The following is a 21900-nucleotide window of genomic DNA, read 5'->3' on the forward strand; positions in this document are numbered from 1 at the left end:
TCCAACCCTGTGTTCCGAAGTCCTCAAACTTGTATGAGGCTGACGGCTATTATGTCGAATCTAACAATCACCTGGGATATTGATTGCATCCATACTTCCTTTGAGTTTCAGTGCCGGCTGCAGAGTCGTTATGTGTCGACATTCGCGAGTGAGCGCACCAGAAAGCTGCAGCTTGTCAGGTGTGACAGCCGTGAACGGCGTCACTGAGCTCTGCAAAACTTGGAGCTCTGCCGAACAGTCTTGTCGTAATGGTATCACCCTCTTTGCCCAGCGACTAACCGTACTTCCGTCGATTGCAGATGCTCCATAATCTTCACACAAACGTTTCTGAAAGTTCCGAACAGTTTCTTTCTCCGCACTGAGAAATTCAATGACGACACGCTGGTTGTAACTGCGTCGTTTTGGCGCCATTTTGAAACAATGCTGAAGCTACACTATCTGTCGGAGAAAATCGAAAATTTGCGCGCACACTCCGGAACTTTCAAATAATGCATTCGTACCATTCTTGTTGCTGATGAAAAAAGTTTTGCATTACATTCTGGGCAGCCCTGGTATATATCTACATCACTGCAGGGAGTTTGAGGTTAGCATTAACATTGTCTGCCAGATCAGAAATACGACTCGATCATCAAGGGCCCCAACACACTTCCCTAAGACATTCCTGAAGTTACTTCTACATCTGTCAATGACTTTCCGTAAAATAAAGTGCTGCGTCCTCTCTACCAAAAAATCTTCAATCCATTCACAAGTTTTGTTTCATGTTGCGAGGATATGCCCGTAGAACGGAAAGATATATCTGAAACGGTAGGCCGTTGGGTAGCTGCGCAGCTGCTGGCGGGAGACGCGGCTTGTTGACATAACGGCGGTGCTCCGGAAACGCGGCGAGTACCTGCGAAGTGGCTGCGCTGGCGTGTCAGTGGGTCACTCACCAGGCCGTAGTCGGCGAGCTGCCGCTGCAGGCTGCTGCTCGCCCCGGAGCTCGAACCTGCAACGTAACAAACAGGCCGGTCTCACTCATCACGCCACCGTAATTGTTGCAATAATCAGATAGGTCACTTTTACATATTTTCGAGTGAAGTACAAAAAATTGTCTAACTAACTAAACTCCGTCCGAACAGTCCTCGGAAGGCCTATCGGTACCGACCGATTGCAGTGTCATCCTCAACCGACAGGATTTACTGGTTGCGGATATGGAGGGCCATGTGGTCAGCACACCGCTGTCCCAGCCGTTGTCAGTTTTCCTGACCGGGGCCGCTACTTCTCAATCAAGCAGCTTCTTAATTTCTTTAAAGTGATTGTTGTTTATTTACAGTGTTACATTTACACTTACCCAATCATGATTTCGGCTTCTAAGTGCCATTATCAAGTGTTTTCTGAAAGGTTAGGCAATAGCAGTGAAATACATAACAAGTGGTATAACCTTGTAACAATCCATATTTGTAATCCTTACTTACATGTGTCATAAATTGCCTAAGATGGCATACTGTCGTATTAAAATACTCTGTTAGACACATTGTCTATATTTCTGGCAGAGCCTACTACTTTGTTTCATTGCTGAGTACACCATCTTGACTGAATGACCGTTGGCTAAGTATCTTACCTTTTCCCGACATTTATTTAGGCCACCAGCACATCATAACAGCTTATTACATAACGAACCCAAGATTTATTGATATTTATTGAATTAGAAAAAATGGACTTGGCTCGCTCTTGCACTAAACAACTATGTTTCTTGAGTATGTCAAAAAATAACCTGGTAAATAAATAGAAAAAACAACTATTAGCACTTTACACCCTACTGAATGTATTGAGGTGTCTGATAATTAAAATTTAGTACACCAACAAAAGTCGCTGGCGTAGAAAGTTAATTAAATGTTCATTGTGCTCCTCGTTCGTTGACATGTATGCAGCATTCGTAACAGTTCTGTAACAGACAACGTTATTGGTTCAAATGGCTCTGAGCGCTATGGGACTTAAAATCTGAGGTCATCAGTCCCCTAGACTTAGAACTACTTAAACCTAACTAACCTAAGGACATCACATACATCCATGCCCAAGGCAGGATTCGAACCTGCGACCGTAGCAGCAGCGCGGTTCCGGGCTGAAGCGCCTAGAACCGCTCGGCCACAACGGCCGGCTGACAACTTTATTATAAAATTCTACGTCTGACGCTGGCATATGATTCTCGGCAAGCTACATGAGATCCTTATACACTGTACAGTTACATTGATGCGATCAACTGTCAGAAGCCTGAATAACACCCTATTGCAGTTCGGACTGCTACGAGATGTGCAGGAAGAGAGTCGATGAGGTTCTGAAATGGATGCGTAGGCATGTAAATTCTCGATTGGGTTTAAATCCGGAGAATTTGGAGGCCGGGTGAGTACGACAATCTCATCGTGGTGCTCTTTGAACCACGCACCTACACCCGAGCTGTGTGACCCGCTGCATTCTCCTGCTGATAGATGACATTGTGCCGAGGAACAACAAACTGCATGTAGTGGCGGATATGGTCCCAGGAATAGATGCGTACTCACATTAAACCATTGTGCCTTTCAGAATGACGAGATCACCCAAGGAACGGCCTGGATCCTCCCCACGATTGTTGCATGATGTTGGTTTCAGACGTTTCACACCGTACTCGCCAATGGCCATTTGTCCGACGGAGCACAAAAGAAGATTCATCTTAAACGACCATCTACAGGCATTCAGTGGGCGTCCAGTTGTGATACTGGCGGACAAATTACAGCCCTTGTCGCCGATGAATAGCATTTGGCATGATTGCATAATCCAGGCGTCCGCTGCGGAGGGCCCCATACGGCAACGTTCGCTGATCGGTCTTTGGGGAGGGACTATTGGTAGTCCCATAGTTCATCAGAGCGGTCAGTTGCTGAACAGTTGCATGCCTATTCGTCCGTACACGTCTCAGCAGCCGCTGTTTACCCTATGGCCCGCGGTGCACCACAGTAGCCTCGGCGCCGATGATGGATAGCGCAGTTTTGCCATGCACAGTATACTTAAACAAATGCAGCATGCGAACAGTTTACAAACTTAGCCGTTACGGAAATGGTTCCACCCCTAGCTCGAAACCCAATCATCACGCCCTTTTGGACGTCAGTAAAATCGCTCCGTTTCCGTATTACGGCAACTACTGCACTGTTTTCAACTTCCCGCCGACAGCCTTTTATGTACATTCCACTGCTAGTGCTGCCACCTGCCGTCTGTGAGTGGTTGTTGCACGTTGACGTCGAACATAGGCGGTCGCCATGTTAATGTGACAGGCCCGACATCCAGGAGTGATGGTCTAGGTTGGCAGGACAGCTTTTGTTGTCATCCGCGGCACCCTTACAGCACAGCGATACGTCGACGTCCCGTTTTGTTGCCTTTCATGGCAAGCCATCTTAGGCTCACATTTCAGCAAGATAATGCCCGTCGCACACGGCGAGAGCTTCTACTGCTTGCCTTCGTGCTTGCCAAATCCTACCTTGGCCAGCAAGGTCGCCGTGTCTGTCGACAATTGAGGACATTTGGAGCATTACGGGTAGGGCTCTCTAGCCAACTTGAGATTTTGACGATCTAACGCGCAAATTCGACAGAATTTGGCACGATATCCCTCAGGAGGACATCCAATAATTTTATCAATCTAGTCGAATAACAGCTTGCAGAAGGCCTAGAGGTGGACCAACGCGTTGTTGAATTGCTCAGGGAGTGGACGAGCGTTTTGAGACGTCCTGTCACAGGCTGCGCAGCCACTCCCGCCGGAGCTTCGAGTCCTCCCTCGTGCATGGGTGTCTGTGTAGTTCTTAGCATAAGTTAGTTTAACTTAGTTTAAGTAGTGTGTAAGTCTAGGGACCGACGACCTATGCAGATTGGTCCCATAGGAATTCACACACATTTGAACATTTGAATTGCTCAGTTTGTGAACCTATTTACCTTGTATTTGTCGTCTAATGTTTCTGAAGCTGTTATCAGTTGTTTGTCTATACATGTACATTACCGATCTCCGTCCCATTTGGATAATTCCTTCGTGGTGCGTCGTTTTTTTTTTTTTTTTTTTTAAGTGTATCTTCTTGTTTCATAGTCTTTTCCTCGCCGGTTGCATTTGTTCCCATGATAGACAAGCATCCTGTATAAATGATCTGGAAGATAAAAGTCGAAGACGATACTGTTGTATTTCGCAAATGTTGGACCGCAGAAGAATGTAGCAAATGCAGGAAAATCCGTAGAGGACCGACGATACGCGCAGGGACCGGCAATTGAGACTGAACGTAAATAAGTGTAACGTATTATGCATGAATAGGTGAAGAAATCCCCTACTTATTGAGAACACTAATAGCAAGAAATTACTGGAGACAGTTGTATCGATAGTAACGATGCTACATAGTTTCAAAGGTTGGCACTACCACGAGACACCGACGGCAGCGCCCTCTAGCTGATGCTGTGCAGCTCTACGAGCTCCGCTGCAGATTCTCCCCATTTCATCAGGTGCAGCCAGCCAGGAAACTTCGCTTCAGCTTCGCACCTCATTCCAAGTTATGTATTCTTATTGCTTGAGTAAAGGGGATTTAAATTCATACAGCAGTACTGACGTGTTTTACCTTTTCCTGATCCAACCCATGCGCCGCCTTCCCGCCGGGATACAAAAACAGTAACTGCCGTAAATTAGCTAGGCCTAACCACCTGTCTCGACTTCAGATGGAATGACTACATAAAACTAATTGTAGGTAAACGAGATGGCAGGCTGTGATTAATTGGAAGAATCTTAAATTAAACGAAACTAAACCCTGTCCGAACTGGACTTGGAAGGCCCAACGGTACCGACCGGCCGCCGTGTCACCGTCGGACCTCAGCCCACAGCCCTAACTGGATGCGGATATGGAGGGGCATGTGGTCAGCACACCACTCTCCCGGCCGTAGTCAGCTTACGAGACCGGAGCCGCTACTTCTCAGTCAATTGGCTCCTCAGTTTGCCTCACAAGGGTTGAATGCACCACGCGGAAGAATCTTAAGGAAGTGTAATTCACCGACAAAAGGAGTGGCTTACAAAACATTTGTTGTACCTATTCTTGATTATTGCTCATCAGTCTGGGACCCTTGTCAACAAAGATCTAAAGAAAAGCGTCGCGTTTGATCACAGGATTTATTCGCTGCGAGAGCGTTACGGAGTTGCAAACAAACTCTAGTGACAAAACGCTGTGAGGGAGCGCTGCTTATTATAGAGAAATTCCGAAAGAGTACAATGGAAAAATTGAACAATATGTTACTTTTTCTTACAGACGTCTCGGGAAATGACCACAACGTGTGAATAAGAGAAATTAGAACTCATACGGAGGTTTACCGACATTCATTCTTCTCACTTGCCACAGGGATGGGAGGATCAAATACTGGTAGCAACAGCAATTTCCACCTCGTACTGTAATGTGGCTGTAGAGTTTTGCGGGTCCGGGATGTCATCATATGTTTTATCAGATGTTGACGTGACGGTCGGCACAGCATAGGCAAGGCGTGCGCTATGTGGAACACTCCGGCATCATCCAGACTCCGACCTTTTACACATGCCTCCATTTTAAGGATATCCTACAAGTACCTTAGTCGGCGGAGAATCAGCATCGCAAAAGTCAAATTATGCGTGGATCAACACTTTGATAGAAGGTATCGCCGTAGAATACTGTACATAGTAACAGCGACTACACGGCACACAGTACAGCAACCTTTAGCAAAACACCTACAGACCGTCTATCCAGCAAAACTCAATCACTATGGAGTGCAGTAATGACAGCCTCCGACTCATACCTCTGGTTCCCGCAAGTAACGAAACACAGAAACTAGAAAGAGCACAAGGTGCTACTTGAAATCGAACGTATACTATTTTGTAAGGACACTGATGGAATAAAAGTCATAACACTAACTATAAGTTGGGCGATATAAACGAAAGTTGGTAGGCCTGTTTCTGCATCTGAAAGATGATGGTTATCATAATTTCGCGCCAATCTCATAAGAGTGGCACTAGTAACGCCACTGTGAAGCTGCAAGTCAGGTTTGCTTTAAATACACGCTGTAGCGGTCGTGAGCGTTGGTTGTCTTTGAGATTGGACTTAGTAAGTAGATGTTGATCAAGAATGCCTTTAAGGCGTCAAAGTCGCCATTATCAACACGACTGAGTTTGAACCATGGCGCGTAATAGGCTACGAGAAGCTGGATGTTCCTTCTGAGATACTGCAGAAACACCTGCCAGGATTGCAGCCACTGTACATGATGGCTGGCAGCGATGGGCACTGGAATGTACTGTCACAAGAAGACAGGGGTCCGGACAGTAACATGGCTCCACCAAGAGGGAAGACCGTCGTGCTTGGTGTTTGGCGCATGGCTCTGCCGTATCGTACTGCTTCCACAGCAACGATTTGAGCAGCAGTTGGCACCACAGTGACACAACGAACTGTTACAAATCGGTTACTTCCAATCCACATTCCTCTGACGTCAAACCACCGCTCATTAGAGGGCAGGGTGGAGGTCTGTTGTGTCTTTTGATGAAAGCTGGTGCTGCCTCGGTGCCATTAATGGCCGTATATTGATTAGAAGGAGATCAGCTGAGGTCCTGAAACCAACATGTCTGCGTGCTAGACACACTGGATTTACACCTGGATTTATGGTCTACGGCGCGATTTTGTGTGACGGCAGGAGCACTCTCGTAGTTATCCCACGTATCTGACTGAAAATATGTACGTCAGTCTGGTGATCCGACCTCTTGTAGTGCCATTCATGAACGATATTCCAGGGGCTGAAATCCAACAAGATAACGCTCGCCCACATACCTCTGTTGTAACTCAGCATGCTCTCCAGAGTGTCGACATGTTGCTCTGGCCTGCTAGATCAGTCTCCAATTGAGCACATATGAACATCATCGAACGACAACTCCACCGTCATTCCTAACCAACATTAACCGCCCTGTATTGACTGATCAAGTGCAACAGGCATTGAACTCCATTCCACAAACTGACTTCCGGCACTGGTGCATCACAGTGCACGCACGTTTGCATGTATGCATCCAACATACTGGCAGTTACACCTGTTATTAATGTACCAGCATTTCACATCTGCAATGGCTTATCTTGTGCTTACAGTAAACTGAGATCTTGCAATGTTAATAAGCTAAATACGTAACCTAGACAAATGTATTCCCGAAATTTCATTACTCTATATTAATTAGCTTTTGGTATTGTGATTTTTCCGTCAGTGTATATTTCCAGGGCAGTAATGTGATTTGAAGGAGGTTGCTGTGGCAACAGGAATCGGCAGTAGAAAATCGCAGTAGACTTCTCCATCTCGACACAGTGTTGCGTTTTATTAGAAAGAATAGATGAGATTAGATACTGATATCGTGTGTATTTCGCGAAAGAGTGATTATAGGCCAGATCTTTGACTTTTTCGGAAACTTTCAGAATGACTTACGATCTCCATTTCACGCAAATATTTTCAAATATTGCAAAAATGAGCATTTTTTGGTTACATATTAGGACAAAGAAGAGCCACCAATAGGTAGGAATGGCCGAGTCGGAAAAGTCAGATCGACTGGTGTAATATGACATAGCCTAGAAGGTACGGAGTTCACACAGCTGTTGTCCTTTGCTGACAATTACGTCCTCAAACTGGATTAGGAGGAGCAAACTCACCACACTTCGATTTTATGAAAGACGTAGTCAATAAAGATTAACACGGGAATAAAAGTCTAGAATTCCAATAGTGAACGTTGAAAAATATCTGCTCGTTATCTTATGGCTAAAATCATGTGATCAATTCTGATATCTCATCTTCAGGAAATTAACAGATCTATGCTGTGTATTCTGAACGCTGTATCCTGCCTAAGACATCACTTTCTTGCACATAATTTTAGTAATCTGGAATTTTTTCTGTGATTGCGATCATACACAGTGTAGGAGTGCTCAGTTTTATGTGACTTCGATACACTATACTTGCCTACAGCTCCCTCTATTCGGTTTCTCTCTTGGAATCAAACAAACAACTCACTTCGTCTATCCACCATCCAGTCGGCTGGCTATAAGACCCACCCACTTCTACTCATTTTCATAAGTGTTTCAATTTTTTTGAATGTAGTATTACTGAAACAAGGCCACTAAACTAGACAACATGCCCTTAGAATTCTTGAGATATGTGCAAGATATATGAAACAGGAGAAATACCCTTGGACTTCAAGAAGAACGTAATATTCCCAATTTCAAAAAAGAAGGGTGCTGACAGGTGTGAATATTGCAGAACCATGAGTTTCATAAGTCAGGGTTGCAAAATACTGATACGAATTATTTACAGAAGAATAGAAAAAGTTTCTAGAAGCCGACCTCAGGGAAGCTCACCTTGGGTTCCGGAGAAACGTAGGAACACGTGAGAAATACTGACTCCACGATTTATCTCAGAAGATAGAGTAAAGTAAACACTCCGTCTTCAGGCCACAAATAGCCCATCGGGACCATCCGACCGCGTTGTCATCCTCAGATGAGGATGCGGATAGGTGGTGCATGTGGTCAGCACACCGCTCTCCCGGTCGTTATGATGGTTTTCTTTGACCGGAGCCGCTACTATTCGGTCGAGTAGCTCCTCAATTGGCATCACGAGGCTGAGTGCACCCCGAAAAATGGCAACAGTGCATGGCGGCCTGGATGGTCACCCATCCAAGTGCCGACCACTCCCGACAGCGCTTAACTTCGGTGATCTGACGGGAACCGGTGTATCCACTGCGGCAAGGACGTTGCCAGGTTGAAGTAAGGCAACCCTATATTTTTAGCATATTTAGATTTAGAGAAAAAATTTGAAATATTAACTGTACTCCACTCTTTGAAATTTTGAAGATAACACGGGTAAAACACAGGGAGCAAATTGTTATTTGCAACTTTTAAAGAAACCAGCCTGCAGTTATAAAGATTCGGAGGACATAAGGTAAACAGTGATTACAAAGGAAGTTAGACACTGTTGTAGCCTATCCCCACTATTATTCAATCTGCAAACTGACCAAGCAGGAAAACAAGCCAAGGACAAAGCTCAGGGAAAAGAAATAATAGCCATGACGTTTGCCGATGACACTGTAATCCTGTCAGAGACAGAAAAGGACTTTAAAGAGCCGTTGAGCAATGAATAGTAACTGGAAAAGAGATTATAATACGAACTAAAACAAAATTAAAACTAGGGTAATGAAATGTAGTCTAACTATATCTGGCTGAAGGAATTACATTATGAAGTTAGATTCGCCGCGGAAATGCTCCGTCTTTATTCTGTTTTAATTTTATTCTGTAACATGGCCAACGTTTGGCCCTCAAAATAATTTAATTTTTGTAAGTACCACGATTTTCTTTGTTGCGAGATCATTAGATTGATGATGTATTTCAATGTATAACGTATGTCTGTATGGGTCAATTTATAGGTTTTGAAGAAAACACCATTATTGACATAGAAACCTAGGTAAACTAATAAAATTTTACCTTGCAACTGAAGGCTGAATTTCTTAATTTCTGATGTAGTTATGTTCCTCTAATAATTATTCCTTCTTTGTTTTCTGTATTTTATTTAAGAAAACCTGGAACTCGCCTGCAGGGCAGGAGAGAATAGTTTTCGCGACATGGAATCTCCCTGCCTGAGCAATCTTTCAACTTTTAATGTATCACTATTCTGATGAAGTTGAGTGAAACTGTTCTATTTACATATATATTATTCAATTTACTAACGCAGATTGAATCGATGCCTTATTTCCCATGAGCTGTTATGCCATGATAATTGATGGCCTTGATAATCTCAGTTCTCAAATACGATGGGCGTTCAACAAGTAATTCAACGATTTTTTTTTTTTTTTTTTTTGAAAGCTGGTTGGTTTCTTTCACGATGCCATCACACCGTATTATTCCCCACTCTTTTGGCTACAAGTCCCTATTTTTCAACTTAATCTCCATTCGATATTCGATGAGACGGCCTTACGCCATCTTATTGGGAGGGCTTCTATGCCCGCATGGTACCGGTCTACTGGTCGATGTCGGGGCAACGTATTGCTGCATCAGTAACCTCACCCACCATCCACGGATTGCTTCCCGCGGATTGGCCTCATTCATTGGGCCAAACAGTTGAAAGTCAGAAAGTGCAAGATCCTGACTGTAGATGGATGAGGAAGAATAATTCAGTGAAGTTTTATGAATTCGTCTCGAATGCGCAATGGAGGAGAAGCTCGTTTGCAGTTTTGTGTGACGAGCACTCTGAAGTCATTCTTCAGTTTCCTTAGGGCAGCAGAGTACATTTCACAGTTGACAGTTGCTCCACAAGGGAGGATATCAAACAGAATAACCCCTTCAGAGTACGAGAAGACCGTCGCCATGGCCGTACCGGTTAAGGGTGCGGCTTTGAAGTTTTTCATCGGACGAAAGGTGGTGTGGCCCACTGGATGAATTGCCATTTTGTTTCCTGTTCGAAGTCATGAACCCACGTTTCATCACCTGTGACGATGTTCGACAAAAATTGTCACGACCAGCCTTGCACGGCGCAAGCAGTTCCGCACAGACGGTCCTTCGTTCTTCTGTTAGGCGTCGAGTAACCCAGCGGGCAGCTACGTTCGAGTACCCCCAATTGGTGTGAGCACTGCAAACAGAGACGTCCAGTGGTGCAGTGAGTGTCCGCACGTTCCAACACTGCAGGAGACATAGTTGTGTGCTGCCGGCCGGCACTCGAGAGATCAGACAGAATGTGGGATTTTGTTGCGATAATGACAACGCCTCGCCCAACGACTCACGTGCTTTTGTTCTCTGCCAGGCCTCCGTAGACATCCTGCAAGCGCCTATGATTATCTGCCATGGTCTTGTTTTCCGCATAAAGGAACTCAGTGACAGTTCTCTACTTCGTACGCACCTCCGTTGCAGACGCCATTTAGAAGGCTTCGTACAGCGCCGCACCAATCGGAGCTTCATGAAACTATAAGGAATGCAGCGGAAAAATTCCACGATGTGCTACAAAAAACTCCGCATTATTCAACCGAAATGAACTGAGAAAAAAAGAGTTGCATAACTTTTTTCGTCTTTTGGATATAGGTTCCGCCGTTTATGCAAAGCAGTGTTTTTTTCCCTTGTTACCGAAACATGTTTCAGCACCTCTGGGCCATCATCAGTGGGTTTTCTTTACTGAAAACCTGTAAAAAGTGAACATATTTTTGATCGTAACTGATCTAACAAAATGAGGCCTAAAGGCAGTTTTGTTCGTTTTTGTTCTTATCTCGATTTTACATTATACGGTGCCCATAGAAGGAGAAAGAAGAACGATCTGTCACAACAAAACGTGAGTAATAACAAATATACAAGCAAAACATTTTGGGACACCGAAATCATGTTTTTAAAAATCAAGGGATGTGTTACCTTGCTGATAAAATCAGTGCAGGACATCATACTGATGGCCCGGCAAAACCGTATAACGTAAAATAAAGGTAAGAACAAAAAGGAACAAAAACTGTCTTTAGACCTCATTTTGTTAAGATTAGTTACAACATAAAATACACTCCTGGAAATTGAAATAAGAACACCGTGAATTCATTGTCCCAGGAACTTTATTGACACATTCCTGGGGTCAGATACATCACATGATCACACTGACAGAACCACAGGCACATAGACACAGGCAACAGAGCATGCACAATGTCGGCACTAGTACAGTGTATATCCACCTTTCGCAGCAATGCAGGCTGCTATTCTCCCATGGAGACGATCGTAGAGATGCTGGATGTAGTCCTGTGGAACGGCTTGCCATGCCATTTCCACCTGGCGCCTCAGTTGGACCAGCGATCGTGCTGGACGTGCAGACCGCGTGAGACGACGCTTCATCCAGTCCCAAACATGCTCAATGGGGGACAGATACGGAGATCTTGCTGGCCAGGGTAGTTGACTTACACCTTCTAGAACACGTTGGGTGGCACGGGGTACATGCGGACGTGCATTGTCCTGTTGGAACAGCAAGTTCCCTTGCCGGTCTAGGAATGGTAGAACGAAGGGTTCGATGACGGTTTGGATGTACCGTGCACTATTCAGTGTCCCCTCGACGATCACCAGTGGTGTACGGCCAGTGTAGGAGATCGCTCCCCACACCATGATGCCGGGTGTTGGCCCTGTGTGCCTCGGTCGTATGCAGTCCTGATTGTGGCGCTCACCTGCACGGCGCCAAACACGCATACGACCATCATTGGCACAGAGGCAGAAGCGACTCTCATCGCTGAAGACGACACGTCTCCATTCGTCCCTCCATTCACGCCTGTCGCGACACCACTGGAGGCGGGCTGCACGATGTTGGGGCGTGAGCGGAAGACGGCCTAACGGTGTGCGGGACCGTAGCCCAGCTTCATGGAGACGGTTGCGAATGGTCCTCGCCGATACCCCAGGAGCAACAGTGTCCCTAATTTGCTGGGAAGTGGCGGTGCGGTCCCCTAAGGCACTGCGTAGGATCCTACGGTCTTGGCGTGCATCCGTGCGTCGCTGCGGTCCGGTCCCAGGTCGACGGGCACGTGCACCTTCCGCCGACCACTGGCGACAACATCGATGTACTGTGGAGACCTCACGCCCCACGTGTTGAGCAATTCGGCGGTACGTCCACCCGGCCTCCCGCATGCCCACTATACGCCCTCGCTCAAAGTCCGTCAACTGCACATACGGTTCACGTCCACGCTGTCGCGGCATGCTACCAGTGTTAAAGACTGCGATGGAGCTCCGTATGCCACGGCAAACTGGCTGACACTGACGGCGGCGGTGCACAAATGCTGCGCAGCTAGCGCCATTCGACGGCCAACACCGCGGTTCCTGGTGTGTCCGCTGTGCCGTGCGTGTGATCATTGCTTGTACAGCCCTCTCGCATTGTCCGGAGCAAGTATGGTGGGTCTGACACACCGGTGTCAATGTGTTCTTATTTCCATTTCCAGGAGTGTATGTTCACTTTTTACGATGCTTCAATGAAAAAACCAATTTTGATGGCAAATGGTGCTGAAAGATGTTTGGGTAACAAGAAAAAACAGTGTTTTGCATAGAAGGCGGATGCTGTATCTATGAAGTTTCATTTTGTTTCTTCCTCTGCTTCTGAATGCTTCAGTTCTGTCTTTAAGCTGTGTATAGAAACATATATTCAAGTAATTTTGTTTGAATTTAACTAATTTGTATTTGCTTTTAATCAACAAGAAGTTTAGAAGAATTCTTACACTTTTTTATTGAACAACAGGCTTCATTAGTATAAGAAAAAGATTTGTTTAAAGTGTTGCATTACTTTTCAGCATATGTAATATGTAATTAAAAGATACTAGCAGCATTTTCTTTACTTGTATGCCCAAAGTGTATGAACTCCTAGTTGCTTTTAAACGTTGCATGTATTTAAAATCTGTCTTTGTTATTACTGACAAAAGTAATTAACTGTATTACCATAGGTGTTCGTTTCATTGTTTTAAAACATCGTCAGTGGTAGGTAGCACTTTCGTCTGATTTCCACGTACATCTGGAAGTGCCGCCGTTAAGGTACAAGAATGTAAGTAAGCACTATTAGTGCAATATTTTGAAGTATTTCAGATCAGTAAATGTGTATTGCTGCAAACCGATGTGAAATCATCACATTTCTAGATGTAAGCGAATAAGTGAAAATAAGACACAAATGCTACCACTGACGATGTTTTAAATCAATGAAACGAAACGCGTGTGATGATGTAGTATGCATTCGTGGTAGTTGCGCGGCCTGATTTTAAATACCTTTAATAATTGATGGCATTGTTCCAAAAACTTCATTTTTTATATTAAACGTGTGATATGAACGCTGTAATTTTGGACGTTTGTGCTTGTTTTGGTCCTGAATGGTGGATACTAGACGAATTTGAATACTGGTCTAGTAGGTTTGTTTGCCGTACAGGCTTGGAGATAAGGAATCAGTCTCTTCGAAATTGTTTTGATTTTTGGGTCACTATAGATTGTCGAGTTTGTAATAAACAAACGAACATTTAAAATTATTCTCAGTGACTTATTTTGGATATGTTAATAAGTGCAGGCACAGCGCAGTTTCAAAATTGATTGTAAGTAATGTAAAGGCTGCTTTTTTGTTTTGGGACCTTCTGCTTATTACGGAATGTAAGGCACCTTAAACGCCATCTTCTTTATTCGCTGTGTCCGTTATGAGTTTCTTAACTAGGGACCCCATTCGTGAACTCACATTACTTTTTTTCCAGACAACACTTCATGATAAGCAACTTGCCTTAGACTCCAACAGAAGTTGTCTTTTAATTTGCATACAGTGAATGTTTGGGCAATTATGAAAGTTTCATTTGACAATGAGAGACATAATTGAGCTGACAAACTGTGTGTATAAAAATGGAGGCCTTTTTGGAACAAACGAAACACAGTAGGCAATTTAGCGCAGCTGCTGACAATATTCTGAACCGTACAGTTGCCACTCGTTTTCATACTGGGAAAGGCTGTGAATTTGTTACCATTGTGATCAGTTTTTCGAGTACCGGAGAGTACCACCTATTTTTTGGCCCCTTCGAGTTTTGTCTCAAAATACGAGCTTTTGGTAGTCATATCTAACGCACATATTGCAAAAGCTGTCAAAATAGCCCCAAGATAGGAAAGAAACTTTTTGAGTAACGCAGTTCATGAAGCAAACTCTGTTAGCAGGCAAATAACTTAGCAACTGTTTCGCGCCCTCTTTTCCTCGAATCGTTCTTGAGGATCTCTGGCCGGCCGGAGTGGCAGAGCGGTTCTAGGCGCTACAGTTTCGGACCGCGTCACCGCTACGGTCGCAGGTTCGAATCCTGCCTTGGGCATGGATGTGTGTGATGTCCTTAGGTTAGTTATGTTTAACTAGTTCTAAGTTCTAGGGGACTGATGACCTCAGAAGTTAAGTCCCATAGTGCTCAGAGCAATTTTTGAGGATCCCGGTAGGTAGTGATATTTATGTTACCGTATTGTATCCACTTTATAGAGACATTTACATCTTTAGTAAGCCTTTACTACAGTGGATAGAATTTCCAAAGCCAGAAACAAATGAAAGCATCTTTTAACACAGTCACTGCGTTAATGTTAAACCCCGATCAATGATGCATCGAAACATACTAACAAGGGAACCTCCCCATCGCACCCCCCTCAGATTTAGTTATAAGTTGGCACTGTGGATAGGCCTTGAAAAACTGAACACAGATCAATCGAGAAAACAGGAAGAAGTTGTGTGGAAGAATGAAAAAGCAAACAAAATATACAAACTGAGTAGTCCATGCGCAAGATAAGCAACATCAAGGACTGTATGTGTTCAGGAGCGCCGTGGTCCCGTGGTTAGCGTGAGCAGCTGCGGAACGGAAGGTCCTTTGTTCAAGTCTTCCCTCGAGTGAAAACTTTAATTTTTTTTTATTTTCAGACAATTATTATCTGTACGTTTGTTCATTGACGTCTCTGTTCACTGTAATAAGTTTAGTGTCTGTGTTTAGTGACCGCACCGCTAAACCGTGCGATTAGTGGACGAAAGGACAAGCCTATCCAATGGGAACCGAAAAGTTTGATCGCAAGGTTATAGGTCAACCGATTACTCCACAGGAAAACACGTCTGCTATATTCTATACGACACTGGTGACGGCATATGTTGTCGACCCACCGTTGGGTGGCTTGCGGAGTATAAATGTAGATGTATAAATGTAGAACTTGTACACTTGGCGAATGGGTAAAACGATTCTTCTACCTTGCCCGATTTAGGTTTTCTTGTGGGTGTGATAATGACTCCCAAAAAAATGATCGCATCGGACGGACAGATAATAACTGTCTGAAAATAAAAAATTAAATATTTCACTCGAGGGAAGACTTTGTGCATAGACTATTCAGTTTGTATATTTTGCTTATTTTTTTCATACTTCCACACAACTTCTTCCTGTTTTCTCGATTGATCTGTGTTCAGTTTTTCAAGGCCTATCCACTGTGCCAACTTATAACTAAGTCTGAGGGGGGTGCGATGGGGAGGTTCCCTTGTAAGAAGATACTCAGGAGAGAAGAAGATTCAGCCACTCAAGCAGATTCCCACTGATTTAAGCAGTGGAAAGTGAATATCGTTTGAAGGTTAGTATGACTCCATTAGATTCTGCTACTTCATTCTTCTAGAATATAAGTGAAGTACTCCGTAGAAGCCACGACACCAAACTTCTGTTACATGGAGCTAACTGTCATTTCAAGGCGCAGACTTAAGACTAGCTGCTATCTATCTCAAAAACATCAATCAACATGGACAATTCTAAAAATCTGAATTGTCATTCCGTGTGAAAAAAAATTCGAAACGCTTTCTGATAACTGAAATTCTTTACTACAATATTGAAAGAATATGTTTTAATACATCTTTTGGGACTGTTACGATTTAACCGCTGCTGCTCATGTATGAAGAGAGAAGTCCGGTATTAGCGCTGCGCCCGAAATCCTTGCCGTCTCTCCGACAAAAAAGAGAAGGTCCCATTACAGCTGGAAGATACATCTCCGTCATCGGGCTGAATCACCGAGCGAGGCTTTTTTTTTTCCTCTCTGGCGCAGAGTAGTCTTTCCGTTACTCCGAGAGCCATTGTTGTGGAGTGGCGTCACGAGGCTTAACAGCTCAACTTTCCCTCCCGCGGCCGCCGTGTCACCCGGGGCAGGTTTCGGCGTGTTTAGACAGCTGTGTTAATATTTGGCCGCTGCCTGGCATTACGAGGGCTTTTGTATTTTCACTCTTTAACGGCGAGGACAACAGCCTTAGTGTCACCAGCTCAGACTTTTGCTGGCGATAGAACGCACTGGGTGAAAGTTTGTGCACAAACATGTTACAACTAACAGGATTTCCTGTTTAGAGGAAGTCAACTATTTGACTGTTACGAGTACATCCACACATGAAGGTAAAAGCTTCAACACCTGTCTGATATTTATCAATTGGTTTCACAATTCGTTTTCACGAGATCTGTCAATATAATAATATTGCACTAACAACTACTGGCTCAATGCGTCAGACATAGGACAGAATAAGTGCTCCAATTACAGTAAGCTACGGTAAGCTACGCATAAAAATGAAATAAATACTTCGTATTCAGATTTACACACTTGCGCATGTACATGAATCTGGAGAGAATTTCAGTTCTAACAAATGTTCGCCACTCACATTATCTAATAGATTGAAATGGTTCAAATGGTTCAAATGGCTCTGAGCACTATGGGACTTAACTGCTGAGGTCATCAGTCCCCTAGAACTTAGAACTACTTAAACCTAACTAACCTAAGGACATCACATACATCCATGCCCGAGGCAGGATTCGAACCTGCGACCTTAGCTGTCGCACGGTTCCAAACTGAAGCGCCGAGAACCGCTCGGCCACTCCGAATAGATTGAAAACGAAGCTTTTAACATTAACGCTAATTTATACACATAGCGAATTTTAGTAGTTACTGTGTGTGTGTGTGTGTGTGTGTGTGTGTGTGTGGGTGGGTGGGCGGGTGTTTGTGTGTGTCTGTGCGCTCACATCATTTTCGTTTTTTGCTAAGTGAAATATCTGCAGCACGAAAATTAAATCATGTATAATGAAAGAGTACACGCTATTTGTCATGGAAGTTCGAAATTTCAGTTTCATACTGATTGCTACATTGTGGAACGTAAACCACGACAGAAAATTACTATCCGAGAGGTCTGTTTCCTGCTACTGCATACTGTCCTCGCTTCTTTGCTTAGCATTAACGCCTCAATTTTTTTAAAATTATTAAAAGCCCTTTATTGCCTTAGTAATTTGCAAGGAGATTTTTCTTTACCTAACTGATTCTTCCTAATAATTATCGAGCCGCAAAAGTACTGAGGGCATTAGTAATGGAAAAACAACTTGCTTGTACTTTCCTCCGTTAACAAAAGAAAAAAAGCGAGCGAGTAGAAGAAAAAGTGATGGCGTACACCGCAGTTATCGCTAACACTTTATAAGACCAACTATAAGTCAATTGCTGTGTACGTATTTAAACAAAATGTTTCAAGTTCAATCACAATCTCTGACCGCTTGCGTACGTTTAAACATTTTAAGAAGCTCTCCGTCCGGTAGTCAAGTAGGTACAAGTGACTGATCCGATTCGTATAAAATGAGAAGTTATCACAAGCTTGCCATCGCCAGCATGGCTATCAAATCTACAACTTCTGTACAGATTCTTGTTCTTTTTTCTCCATATCTCTATATCTAAAACGCAATGTCCTAAATGACTGCCGGCCGGGGTGGCCGAGCGGTTCTAGGAGCTACAGTCTGGAACCGCGCGACAGCTACCGTCGCAGGTTCGAATCCTGCCTCGGGCATGGATGTGTGTGATATCCTTAGGTTAGTTAGGTTTAAGTAGTTCTAAGTTCTAGGGGAATGATGACCTCAGCAGTTAAGTCCCATAGTGCTCAGAGCCATTTGAACCATTCTTGACTGACTGACTCGTCATCGGCCAGACAAAACCACTCAGCCCAGAAACTTGAAATCTGAAGAGGGTGTTGACCTTATACAGTACGCGACGTTTAGGAGAGGATTTTTCGCAGTTCCATTCCTAAGGGGGTGAAATAGAGGATGAAAGGGTATTTGAAAATACGTCGATATTAAGGCAGTTTTGAAGCCAGAACTTAGAAAATTGTATTTTGTTTCTCGATCAGAAATGAAGAAATATGTGTTTCAGCATTTTTGGAAATTTAACCCCTATGGGATGAAATTGTGGGTGTAAGTTGTCTTGAAAATACACTGAAGAGCCAACGAAACTGGCACACCTGCCTAATATCATGTAGACCCCGCGATCACGCAGAGATGCTGCAAAACGACATGGCATGGACTCGACTAACGTCTGAAATAGTGGTCGAGAGAACTGACACCATGGATCCTGGAAGACTGTTCATAAATCTGAAAGAATACGACGGGGTACAGATCTCTTCTGAAAAGCAAGTTGCAATGCATCCCAGATATGCTGAATAATGTTCATGTCTGGGAAGTTTTGTGGCCCGCGGAAGTGTTTGAACTCAGAGGAGTGTTCCTGGAGGCACTCTGTAGCAGTTCTGGAGGTGTGGGGTGTCGCATTATCGTGCTGGAATTGCCCAAGCCCGTCGGAATGCACAATGGATATGAATGGATGCAGGTGATCAGACAGGATGCTTACGTACGTGTCACCTGTCAGAGTAGTAGCTAGACGTATCAGGGGTCCCATATCACTCCAACTGCACACGCCCCACACCATTACAGAGCCTCCACCAGCTTGAACAGTCCCTGCTAACATGCAGGGCCCACGGATTCATGAGGTTATCTCCATACCCGTACACGTCCATCCGCTCGATACAATTTGAAACGAGACTCGTCCGACCAGGCAACATGTTTCTAGTCATCAACAGTCTAATGTCGGTGTTGCCGGGCCCAGACGAGGCGTAAAGCTTTGTTTAGTGCAGCCAGAAAGAGTACAAGAGTGGGCACTTGGCTCCGAAGGCCCATGTCGATGTGGTTTCGTTGAATGATTCGCACGCTGACACTTGTTGATGACAGCCGAGCATTGAAATCTGCTGCAATTTGCGAAATAGTTGTACTTCCGTCAAGTTGAAAGATTATCTTCTGTTGTGGTTCGTCCCTTTCTTACAGGATCTTTCTCCGGCCGCAGCGATGTCGAAAATTTGATGTTTTACCGGATCCCTGATATTCACGGTATACTCGTGAAATTGTCGTACAGCAAAATTCCCATTTTATCGCTACCTAGGTGATGCTGTGTCCCATTGCTCGTGTGCCGACTATAACACGACGTCCAGTCTCACTTAAATCTTGATAAACTACCACTGTAGCAGCAGTGACCGATCTAATAACTGCTCCAGACACTTGTTGTCTTATATAGGCGTTGCCGACCGCAGTGCCGTATTCTGCCTGTTTTCATATCTCTATATTTGTATACGTACGCCTATACCAGTTTCTTTGGCGCTTCAGTGTATAGCATTATTAAAGAACTACTAAAGTAGTTATAGATTTATTAAAGAACTACTAGAGTAGTTTTAAAACTACATCAATGGACATTGGTATTTGACTTCTCAGTTACAAAAGAACTGTTTCACTGTTTTTGGAAATTCAAATCCTGTGGTGTTGAAATAGGAGATGAACATTTTTATGGAAATATTTCATTATGCAAGTATTTCTGAAGTTGAAGCTATGAAAATTTGTATTTGGCTTCTCTGTTAGAAATAAAAACTACGCATGTCACTGTCTTTGGAAATTAAGGTGGTGAAACAGGGGATGTAAATTTTTAAGCAAATATTTCGTTACATTAAAAATATTTCTAAGCAAATCTATGAAACTGGTATTTTACTTCTCAGTTAGATATAAAGAAATATGTGTTAGGGAGTAAAAGTTTCTAAGGAAGTACCACCACAAGAACGCAAAAATCATGATTAACTAAAATCTTGGATTCGAGCTACCGTAATCGCTTTTTGATGCGAAGTGCTTTCGGAAAACACCATGCTTCTATGACCTTAATTAACGTGAAAAGATTAGAAGGTGTTGCAGGGTGAAAACAATATAAAATTTGAGTAAAGAAAAACAAACAATTCTGTGCAGACCATCCCGTCTACGGGAGCGAAGCAGCGGGCGCTAAGGTAGACTTCCAATACGACTAAATGCTGTGGCATAAGTATCGTACACAAAAGATTCTCGAATCAGTTAAAATTCCATCGCACTAGAAATAGTGCTAGTTCGTAATACGTACGTCCTGGACATCCTGTCGACTACATGTTCATTATAACCTGAGCACAAGCTGGGATAGGGAAAGGATGGGCAAGAAAATTTACAAAGGACCCACCCTGCCATTTACGTTAAACGAATTTGTGAAATCGTGGAAAACCTAAATCGCTGTACTTGTGTTTATGAGTGCAGTCTTACCATTGTGCTACGATGCGCACTGGATCTCCAGCTATCCGCTTCGTCGGTTTACGCCCCTTTGCCGCCGTGTGTCATGTTCCGGATCCAACAATGCATATTCTCCACCACTCAGTAGTATGTATTTCGTAATTTTACGTGCCATAGATTTTCGAAGGCGTCTCATTGGTAAATAATAATATTTGCAGAAAAATGCTGCTATTTCATACAAGCATTATATCAAAACTACAAAAGTGGACTTGCTGCTGCGAAACAACTTCACGTAATTGCTGTTCAGGACTGAAGCACATGCCATGTTTACCCTCATCTATGAAGCTCATTGCGAACGTTAAGGCACACGCAGACACAACACTTGTTTTACAATAAATGACGGGTAATGACGCAGGACTCTCTCTCTCTCTCTCTCTCTACATCAGCAGGGGTTGGAGATAGATATGGATCTCTCCAAAGTAGATCACAAAAGTTCAATGATACGTGAGATCTGATGATTGTGCTGGCCAGGGGAGGTGCTCACAAAATAAGTCCTCGATTACGCGAGCTGTGAGAACAGGGTCACTATCATCTTGGAACACGGCATCACTATTGGGCAACTAACATTGTACCACGGGATCCACCTGATGAGCAAAATGCTCACATAATCCACGATATGGTTGCCCAAATCATCGCCCAACTCTCGCTATGATTCACTCTTGGGACGTTAACTCGGACAGAAGTTTGAAACAGTGTGAATCAAGATTCACCCGACCAAATAACTTTTTTCCATGCTCAATAGTCCATGTTTTATGAGTTAGGCACCACCTTTTCCTGTTACGGGCATTTGCACCACCGCTCGCCCTGCAATTCCCTGCTTATGGAGCTCCTCTCGTATTGTTTTGGTGCTGACATGGTTTGCGAATGCGACTCTAAAAAATGTTCTGCAGTTTCCTTTGCAGCTGTTCTCCTATTTTTCGTCACAACCCTTTTCAATGATAGTCTGTTACGATACCTCACATACACGTTCG

At 43.9% G+C, this 21900-nt stretch overlaps 1 protein-coding gene across 1 annotated transcript in view; it reads right to left on the reverse strand.

Annotated features, from left to right (window-relative positions):
• Window positions 1-21900, reverse strand: part of LOC126252307 (heparan sulfate 2-O-sulfotransferase pipe) — a 293570-nt gene that overhangs the window by 91390 nt on the left and 180280 nt on the right. Inside the window, exon 3 of the mRNA XM_049953189.1 lies at window positions 930-985. Coding sequence (XP_049809146.1) covers window positions 930-985 — 56 coding nt within the window. The remainder of the gene's footprint in view (window positions 1-929; window positions 986-21900) is intronic.

The sequence above is a fragment of the Schistocerca nitens genome, chromosome 4 (assembly GCF_023898315.1).
Source record: "Schistocerca nitens isolate TAMUIC-IGC-003100 chromosome 4, iqSchNite1.1, whole genome shotgun sequence".
NCBI lineage: Eukaryota > Metazoa > Arthropoda > Insecta > Orthoptera > Acrididae > Schistocerca > Schistocerca nitens.